The sequence below is a fragment of the Electrona antarctica genome (assembly GCF_951216825.1).
Source record: "Electrona antarctica genome assembly, chromosome: 13".
NCBI classification, from domain to species: domain Eukaryota; kingdom Metazoa; phylum Chordata; class Actinopteri; order Myctophiformes; family Myctophidae; genus Electrona; species Electrona antarctica.
The window spans coordinates 27,747,564-27,757,733 of NC_136794.1; the positions used below are offsets into that span (position 1 = coordinate 27,747,564).

At 43.8% G+C, this 10,170-nt stretch overlaps 1 protein-coding gene across 1 annotated transcript; it reads left to right on the plus strand.

Annotated features, from left to right (window-relative positions):
- Positions 1-4,930: 4,930 nt before the first annotated feature.
- LOC306934923 (dual specificity protein phosphatase 19-like) lies at positions 4,931-9,780 on the plus strand (the record flags this gene model as incomplete). Its single annotated transcript, XM_079517746.1, has 4 exons — positions 4,931-5,159; positions 6,598-6,644; positions 7,716-7,868; positions 9,571-9,780. The coding sequence occupies 4 exons, from the start codon at positions 4,931-4,933 to the stop codon at positions 9,778-9,780; spliced, it is 639 nt and encodes a 212-aa protein (XP_079373872.1).
- Between the last annotated feature and the right edge of the window lie 390 nt (positions 9,781-10,170).

The window sequence follows — 10,170 nt, forward strand, 5'->3', positions numbered from 1 at the left end:
GTGTAGACTTCTTGTAAATGTACTTAGTAATGCAGGTGTCTAACCAGGTTTTTAGGCTGTTTTTAGCCCAAGGGGTGTTTTTGGTGCAAAACGAATGCTTGGAATGGATTCAGAATCATGAAAACTCCCTAGTTTGACATGTCGGTTAGGTCATCGAGCAACAGTCTTGATTGATTGATGGATGGATGGATGGATGGATGGATGGACATTATTTGCCTTGCAGACCCAAAACTAAAGAATATTTTGTTGTTGTTGGATAATATTTTGTTCACAATTCTGTGCTGTATTGATGTTGGTACCATTAGGAGAGATAAGGCAGACTGATCTGAAGAGAAAAAAAAGAATTATTTTACATGCTCTAATTGTGTAGACTTCTTGTAAATGTACTTAGTAATGCAGGTGTCTAACCAGGTTTTTAGGCTGTTTTTAGCCCAAGGGGTGTTTTCCGTGCAAAACGAATGCTTGGAATGGATTCAGAATCATGAAAACTCTCTAGTTTGACATGTCGGTTAGGTCATCGAGCAACAGTCTTGATTGATTGATGGATGGATGGATGGATGGACATTATTTGCCTTGCAGACCCAAAACTAAAGAATATTTTGTTGTTGTTGGATAATATTTTGTTCACAATTCTGTGCTGTATTGATGTTGGTACCATTAGGAGAGATAAGGCAGACTGATCTGAAGAGAAAAAAAAGAATTATTTTACATGCTCTAATTGTGTAGACTTCTTGTAAATGTACTTAGTAATGCAGGTGTCTAACCAGGTTTTTAGGCTGTTTTTAGCCCAAGGGGTGTTTTCCGTGCAAAACGAATGCTTGGAATGGATTCAGAATCATGAAAACTCCCTAGTTTGACATGTCGGTTAGGTCATCGAGCAACAGTCTTGATTGATTGATGGATGGATGGATGGATGGACATTATTTGCCTTGCAGACCCAAAACTAAAGAATATTTTGTTGTTGTTGGATAATATTTTGTTCACAATTCTGTGCTGTATTGATGTTGGTACCATTAGGAGAGATAAGGCAGACTGATCTGAAGAGAAAAAAAAGAATTATTTTACATGCTCTAATTGTGTAGACTTCTTGTAAATGTACTTAGTAATGCAGGTGTCTAACCAGGTTTTTAGGCTGTTTTTAGCCCAAGGGGTGTTTTCCGTGCAAAACGAATGCTTGGAATGGATTCAGAATCATGAAAACTCTCTAGTTTGACATGTCGGTTAGGTCATCGAGCAACAGTCTTGATTGATTGATGGATGGATGGATGGATGGACATTATTTGCCTTGCAGACCCAAAACTAAAGAATATTTTGTTGTTGTTGGATAATATTTTGTTCACAATTCTGTGCTGTATTGATGTTGGTACCATTAGGAGAGATAAGGCAGACTGATCTGAAGAGAAAAAAAAGAATTATTTTACATGCTCTAATTGTGTAGACTTCTTGTAAATGTACTTAGTAATGCAGGTGTCTAACCAGGTTTTTAGGCTGTTTTTAGCCCAAGGGGTGTTTTCCGTGCAAAACGAATGCTTGGAATGGATTCAGAATCATGAAAACTCCCTAGTTTGACATGTCGGTTAGGTCATCGAGCAACAGTCTTGATTGATTGATGGATGGATGGATGGATGGACATTATTTGCCTTGCAGACCCAAAACTAAAGAATATTTTGTTGTTGTTGGATAATATTTTGTTCACAATTCTGTGCTGTATTGATGTTGGTACCATTAGGAGAGATAAGGCAGACTGATCTGAAGAGAAAAAAAAGAATTATTTTACATGCTCTAATTGTGTAGACTTCTTGTAAATGTACTTAGTAATGCAGGTGTCTAACCAGGTTTTTAGGCTGTTTTTAGCCCAAGGGGTGTTTTCCGTGCAAAACGAATGCTTGGAATGGATTCAGAATCATGAAAACTCTCTAGTTTGACATGTCGGTTAGGTCATCGAGCAACAGTCTTGATTGATTGATGGATGGATGGATGGATGGACATTATTTGCCTTGCAGACCCAAAACTAAAGAATATTTTGTTGTTGTTGGATAATATTTTGTTCACAATTCTGTGCTGTATTGATGTTGGTACCATTAGGAGAGATAAGGCAGACTGATCTGAAGAGAAAAAAAAGAATTATTTTACATGCTCTAATTGTGTAGACTTCTTGTAAATGTACTTAGTAATGCAGGTGTCTAACCAGGTTTTTAGGCTGTTTTTAGCCCAAGGGGTGTTTTCCGTGCAAAACGAATGCTTGGAATGGATTCAGAATCATGAAAACTCCCTAGTTTGACATGTCACATGCTACTTAAAGCATAATGAAATTTAGAACATTTTGCCGTTTCATGCTGAAAATATCCTATCTACAAGCTCACAAACGAACGTTTTTCGTCATAGTTTTAGCCGACGAAATGGACACTGTGCGGAAACCCCTGGACGCGCGTCACGGCACCCACTTTGCGAAGGCCATTGATTAGACACTTGACTGTCGTTACTCTATTCTTAGACACTCAGGACAACGTTGTCTCCTCGGCCTGCTGGCCTTCTACCAGGCAGCAGATCAGATGTCAGCCCTGTCCTCACTGGTCCATGACCAGGAAGATCGTTAGACATTAAGGAGTGTCCTTCTTAATGGTCTGTCGCCATGCAGGGAGCGACGAGAGTTCAAAACGTTTTAAACCCTCATCGGGACAAGAGTTATTTTAAAGTTAAATGGGCTATATGCACACATGCGCCATTTTGAAAAGAACTTCAAGTAGAACATCCTTTATTCCATAAAAAGCAAGGGTTCAAATTGGGCGGCATTGTAGAGTGGCCGGTAGAACAGCCGGATGGTGAACCACAAGGTTCCCAGTTCGATCCCTGTGGGCTCCCCCAGAGTTAGTGTTGAAGTGTCCTTGAGCAAGACTCTGAACCCCTAATTGCTCCTGATGATGTGCAGGTTGGTGTCTTGCATGGTTTCCTCCTCCATCGCTGTATGAATGGGTGAATGTAATCCACAATCTATGTAAAGCGCCTTGGATAAAGGCGCTATATAAATGCACCCTTTACCATTTACCATTTTATTTTAGACAGGCGGCAGTTCCATTTTGTTGACCCGTCATCCTATAGTTTGTCTAGTTTTAATGTACAGATGATTATACATTTTTGGGGGGCGGTGCTAAGCGCTCACAATATAGGGCTTTGTGTGTAGGTCTGTCTGTCTGTTTGGAGCACAGAATGGTCTGCAGCATGACCTATTGACCCCTGCAGATCATTGGGGTCATTCACAGTGAGCATAGTCAGCTAATTGGGGCCGCATTTGGGGTCACACACACAGACACACACGCACGCACGCACGCACGCACACACACACACACACACACACACACACCGCACCGCTCAGTTCACACGTTGGTGAGAGTGAATTTATTGTTAAACATCTGCATTATTAAGAATTCTACTCAATTGAGAATGTAGAATAATTGTTATTTTGATCAACATTTGCCTGTTATCTCTCGTATGGTACGGTACCACATCAATACAGCATGGCATTCGTTGTGGACACAATCTTATCCAACAATAACAAAAGCTAAATGGTCTGTGGCTTAAATGTTGAATCAATAATGGACTTTTATAAAGAAAATCACTGCTGTAAATCGCTCTGGGTTAAGAGCGTCTGCATGCTAAGAACCGGCTGCGATATGTAAAATGTAAATTGTATCTGGTCAGGTGAGATGTCGAAATCCTATGTTTTGTGACGCCAGGATCACACAATCCAGATACATTTTGTCCTGGGATTTCAGGATATAATGATAGGATCACCCTGATTCAGACTTTCCAAGACGACCAAATCCTGAATATCAGTGCTGCTGTAATCCTACCACACAGTGTGACGAACAGCATAAGAGAGACAGACTTTTGAGCCGTTCCATAACCATTTAAGCATTCTCAGGTTGGAATTGCTTACTATGGAAGATGGGCCAATTTGCTTTTCCCCTGGTGCCCAGCATTGGGAGGTTAAGTTTCGTGTGGTTATGGATGATTCATGTTTCCCAAGTACACTCGCACTTGAGATGTGCAAATGGAATAATAATAATGATCATCATCATCATTTGTTTTTACATCTGGAGACTCCCGTCCAGCACTAAAATAATACATGGAATTTAAAAGGCTCAGCGTTATTTTGCATGCCATTTGAGTGGTCGTGCAATGTGAGATACTGGACTGATCAACCTTCAAAAGTAACCATTGTATGGACAGTGAAAAACTGGTCGGATCAGCGCGAGGAGGTCCGCCATCCTTCTTCTGCGACGAAATAGAATGGTAGTGAACGGTGGCGGCCGCCTAACTATCGCAACTGCCCCCTGGCGGTGGTTGAGTTCATCTTCTTCTCTCATCCTCTTTTCAATACAATTCTCTTACAAAGATCCTGTATTTACAACACTATTCAAACTGCTTTTTAATCATGATTGTCACCAGTTTGTATCGATTTGAATCGATTTATAATATAATATCGTTACATATCGCCTAATTGTATTGTATTATACAATATCAACATCATATCACCCATATTCGGCTCAAACAAGGGATTTTTCGCTGCTATGCCACTAAAATGTGGAACGCCCCAACAGCCATTAAGACATGTGAATCCCTTGACTCCTTCAAAACCGCTCTCAAAGGGCACCTACGGACGGCTGCAATTTGAAACTGGCCCCCGTAAATAGTCTGAGTCCCCCTACCACATCCCCCTTTTCCCCATACTGTACTTTTTTTTCTTTTTTTTCCTTTCTTTATGATTTCCTGTTTTCATAGTGTATATTTGTACGTCTCTAAATGTTCAGATGAATTTAAAATGGTGGACCCTGTTGTAAACAAGTGTGAGTGCTTAATCATGGTGTCGTCCACAGTAACAATTTTTGTATCAATCAATCAAATTACATTCTATATCACATCACATCAGATGCAGTACCTGACTGAGGAGATCCAGAGCTTCCCACGGACTCGCCTGAGGAAGCAGTGCACCAGAGTGACATCACTGAGTGGCCGGCGAATCATAGAGACCTGGAAGGGCGCCATGGTGACGGTGGTGGAAGACCCCGCCTCCTCGGAGGGACCCCTGGGTCCCGGGTACGTCCCCGACACCTCCTGGGACCTCCAAGTTGGACTCGTAAAGCCTTATTTATTAATAGGTAAGTGACCCAACTATAACTCTTATTTATCACTAGGTAAGTGACCCAACAATAACACAGTGGTTTGCAACATTTTGTTGTTGTTGTTGTTTTGTTTTTTCTTGTTTGTTTTTTATTTATTTACCATAACTTTTGCTAAATTGTTTAAAATGTCCTGTTTATATTGAAACACAAATGTCCTTTGGAACGTTTAGACATGGGGGGGGGGGGGGGGCAGAAGAGAGAGAGAGAGAGACACCTCAGTGTCAGTGTTAATGTGTACCAGCGCAGCAGGGCATAATGAGGGTAAGGCGGTGATGGAGTGGGTTTGTGATGACCCCTTCTATTGAGATGGAGCAATTTGTGTGATGGCTTTATTGTGGTCTTGTGAGAGAGGCTGCAGGGTCGGTCGGGACAGATCCATTTTCCTGACTGGCAGCCGTGCATGTCTGTTTATGCAGGTGAGTTTGTTTGGCCCGGGTCAGTAGGTGCAGGCGTGTGCAGAGGGGGTGACTTTTGGATCTTGGGCCCTCGCCCTTTTGCCTTGTGTTTGTTTATTGATGAGAAGAGGAAGGGGTTTGTTTGTTTATTGATGAGAAGAGGGAGGGGTTTGTTTGTTTATTGATGAGAAGAGGAAGGGGTTTGTTTGTTTATTGATGAGAAGAGGGAGGGGTTTGTTTGTTTATTGATGAGAAGAGGGAGGGGCTGCTGGGTTGAGGTCGGACCACTTATCATTTCCTTTGACTCGCTGACATGGAGGTGAAGATGGTTGACCTCACACCTGACAGTCTGACACAGGTGACCTCACACCTGACAGTCGGACACAGGTGACCTCACACCTGACAGTCTGACACAGGTGACCTCACACCTGACAGTCTGACACAGGTGACCTCACACCTGACAGTCTGACACAGGTGACCTCACACCTGACAGTCTGACACAGGTGACCTCACACCTGACAGTCTGACCTCACACCTGACAGTCTGACACAGGTGACCTCACACCTGACAGTCTGACCTCACACCTGACAGTCTGACACAGGTGACCTCACACCTGACAGTCTGACCTCACACCTGACAGTCTGACACAGGTGACCTCACACCTGACAGTGTGACACAGGTGACCTCACACCTGACAGTCTGACCTCACACCTGACAGTCTGACACAGGTGACCTCACACCTGACTGTCTGACACAGGTGACCTCACACCTGACATTCGGACACAGGTGTGTCCAGAACTAACTAACTAACTAACTGACTAACTGACTGACTGACTGACACACTGACTAACGTGTGTGTGTGTGTGTGTGTGTGTGTGTGTGTGTGTGTGTGTGTGTGTGTGTGTGTGTGTGTGTGTGTGTGTGTGTGTGTGTGTGTGTGTGTGTGTGTGTGTGTGTGTGTGTGTGTGTGTGTGTGTGTGTGTGTGTGTGTGTGTGTGTGTGTGTGTGTGCGCGTGCAGGTTCCCAGGATGCTGCTCATGACTTTGCAACGCTTAGTAAAAACAAGGTAACACGCACGCACGCACGCACGCACGCACGCACACACACACACACACACACACACACACACACACACACACACACACACACACCGATAATGTGTTACGTGAATCATATTTCTTTTTTCATAAATATACTCTATGCATGACTAGTCTGTAGGTTCATCTTCGGGGTCAGTTTCTCATAGCCATTTGAACAGGAAACAGACTTGACTACACTTTCTGAATTCCAATACCCAAAATCTCGGCCACTTGCTCACTCACACTCGATCACTCCAGCATGGCGGTGTTACGATGAAATTAATGACCTTACGAAATATGTGACAATCACAGTGTCTGAATGTAAATCGTTGCAGTGTGTTTATTAGCAGAGTTCAACATAACGGTATTAGGGCACGTATTTAAAGACCTCCATGTAAGTTATGTGAAGTTGTGTCATCGTAGCTTTGTTTTCATTTAGTTTCCATTTATAGTTTTCGTCAGTGAAAAAAAGGTAGTAGACAGAACATTTTTCTTCATAGTTTTAGTCGACTAAATCAACAATGGTGAGGTATAATGTTGTTTAATGCCATTGGATAGGACTTTTCTGTTTGGATGTATGGGATATAAAGGCCAGAAAGTCGTTTTTTTGTTCACAATTCCATGCTGTATTGATGTATGAGAGATGACAGGCAAATCAGTGCCCATACCCTGGGTGGGGTTGGCAAAAGGGCCTTTCTGTGTGGAGTTTGCATGTTTTCCCCGTGTCCCCTAGGGTACCTAAGTACCCTCACAAAATACATACAGTAATCCTGGTCTCTATACTGCCTCCCCCTGGCCAGCTGGGACGCCTGATGGAGGGGAAAGGAACTGGTTGGAGTAACGTGTTCCTTCCATGGTGCGCTACGTCCTACCGGGGAAACTCCCCCCTGTCAAGTGATAAGAAGCTCCTTAACTCCTCATGGATTGAAGGAAGCATGAGCTCAGTTCGGGGCTCTCCCAGCTGGACCACAGCTTTATCTTTTACATTTTCTTGAAGAGTAAAGGTTTTGCACATGCAAGGTGAACAACGACAATCGTTTCTGTCCTTGTCCGTCCAGGTGTCACATGTTCTGAATGTCGCGTACGGAGTAGAGAACGCCTTTCCGGAGCTATTCGTCTACAGAAGCATCAGCATTCGGGATCAACCGGACATCGACATCACCTCCTACATGAACGACTGCAACGCCTTCATAAAGCAGGCTTACAACGAGGTACAACACAGCCATGCTGTTGGTTTATTGTTTAGAGGGAGTGCTGTGAACTATAACCATGCACAAGCTACTGTTGGCCACTATGATCTGACCAGTACAACCACAGTCTGGTACTGTTGTACTGGGAGTTGACCAGTACAACCACAGTCTGATACTGTTGTACTGGGAGCTGACCAGTACAACCACAGTCTGATACTGTTGTACTGGGAGCTGACCAGTACAACCACAGTCTGATACTGTTGTACTGGAGCTGACCAGTACAACCACAGTCTGGTACTGTTGTACTGGGAGTTGACCAGTACAACCACAGTCTGATACTGTTGTACTGGGAGCTGACCAGTACAACCACAGTCTGATACTGTTGTACTGGAGTTGACCAGTACAACCACAGTCTGATACTGTTGTACTGGGAGCTGACTAGTACAACCACAGTCTGATACTGTTGTACTGGGAGCTGACCAGTACAACCGCAGTCTGATACTGTTGTACTGGGAGCTGACCAGAACAACCACAGTCTGATACTGTCACTGAAGGCATTTTGGGAATGTTTTCGTTATTTGTTTTCCTGTGTCCCCTCTTGTCTCCTCTCTCCTCTCCTATCTTATCTATCTGTTTAATAAAACATGCAGAGTTTTGTTCATCTATAATTGATGTGTATGCGGAGATCAGATCTCACTGCCATACAACCTTTTAGTAGGCAGGCTGCTCACCTTAACATGACACCACACATGCACACGCACGCACGCACGCACGCACGCACGCACGCACGCACGCACGCACGCACGCACGCACGCACACACACACACACACACACACACACACACACACACACACACACACACACACACACACACACACACACACATACAGTATGCATGCGCACATAAATACACATGTATGCTATATTATATGCAGCCTTGCAGGCTTTAGGGTCTATGATTACAGTGCTACACCGAGTGAATGCGTGTGTGTGTGTGTGTGTGTGTGTGTGTGTGTGTGTGTGTGTGTGTGTGTGTGTGTGTGTGTGTGTGTGTGTGTGTGTGTGTGTGTGTGTGTGTGTGTGTGTGTGTGTGTGTGTGTGTGTGTGTGTGTGTGTGTGTGTGTGTGTGTGTGTGAGAGAGAGGGGGGGGAGAGAGAGAGAGGTCTCAGCTTACAGTCTGTTTTCTGTGGTCAGCTGGTAATGACTAGGAATTACCGGAGGATGAGTTAGCCAGGTTGATTATTAATGCCGTTTATGGCCATAAATAGCATCGCCTCAGTGACTTTAGAGCACTCTGGATATGATTTATGTCTTAACGAGTTCATTAGGTAATTGGCTATACTATACCCAACCTAGAATACCTTGTATTGTTTCTGCATTGTGGTATTGCTTCTTCTTCAGAACTGGACTTGGAACTTTACAGCTTTACTTTGACCACATGCGTTGCATCGCGATGCATTGTGACCTTGTAGATCGCCTCTTTTCAAATGGCCGAAATGTATAGTGCTGAAGTGGTTACTGTATGTTTTGTAATGATCTGCTGTATTCAAAAGATTTTGTATACATTTGAAAATCCGAAATGGGACATTCTGCATAATGAGTACTTTTACTTTTGGTACTTTAAGTAAATTTTTATGCCAATACTTTTTTACTTTTTACTCAAGTACATTTTGAATTCTACATTGCAGTATTGATACTTTTACCTCCTCCCTCAACCACCAGAAAGGCGTGGTGCTCGTCCACTGCAACACAGGCGTGTCCCGGGCGGCGGCCGTGGTGATTGGCTACCTGATGTCGTGCGACGGCCAGCCGTTCGACGACGCCTTCTCATTGGTCAAGAAGGCGCGGCCCGCCTCCTGCCCCAACCCCGGCTTCCTGGAGAAGCTCCGCGACTACCGGCCGGCTGCCACACGCAACGGCAACAAGCACTGAAGGACGCATGCACACACACACACATGCACACCCGCACAAACACACACACACACGCACGCACACGCACACGCACATACACAAGCGCGCAAACACAAAACTACTACTACTACCATAATACTAATATTACTGCTATAGAGCACCAAAGTCTGACGTCAGCAACATCTAGGCGCTAAGTCCACGGGTTCATGAATTTATTTATTTGTATTCTAATCCCCATAGGGGGGTTTAGATCGCCTCATATAAGAACTGTGTTTGAAAAATAAATAAATAAATCATCCCGGCCATTTCACTCATATCGATATGAAGAATCAACTGACTGCGAGAAAACAGAGACACAATTCTTATATGAGACGATTTTAAGATGCGGACGTTGGAACCTGTTTCCAACGT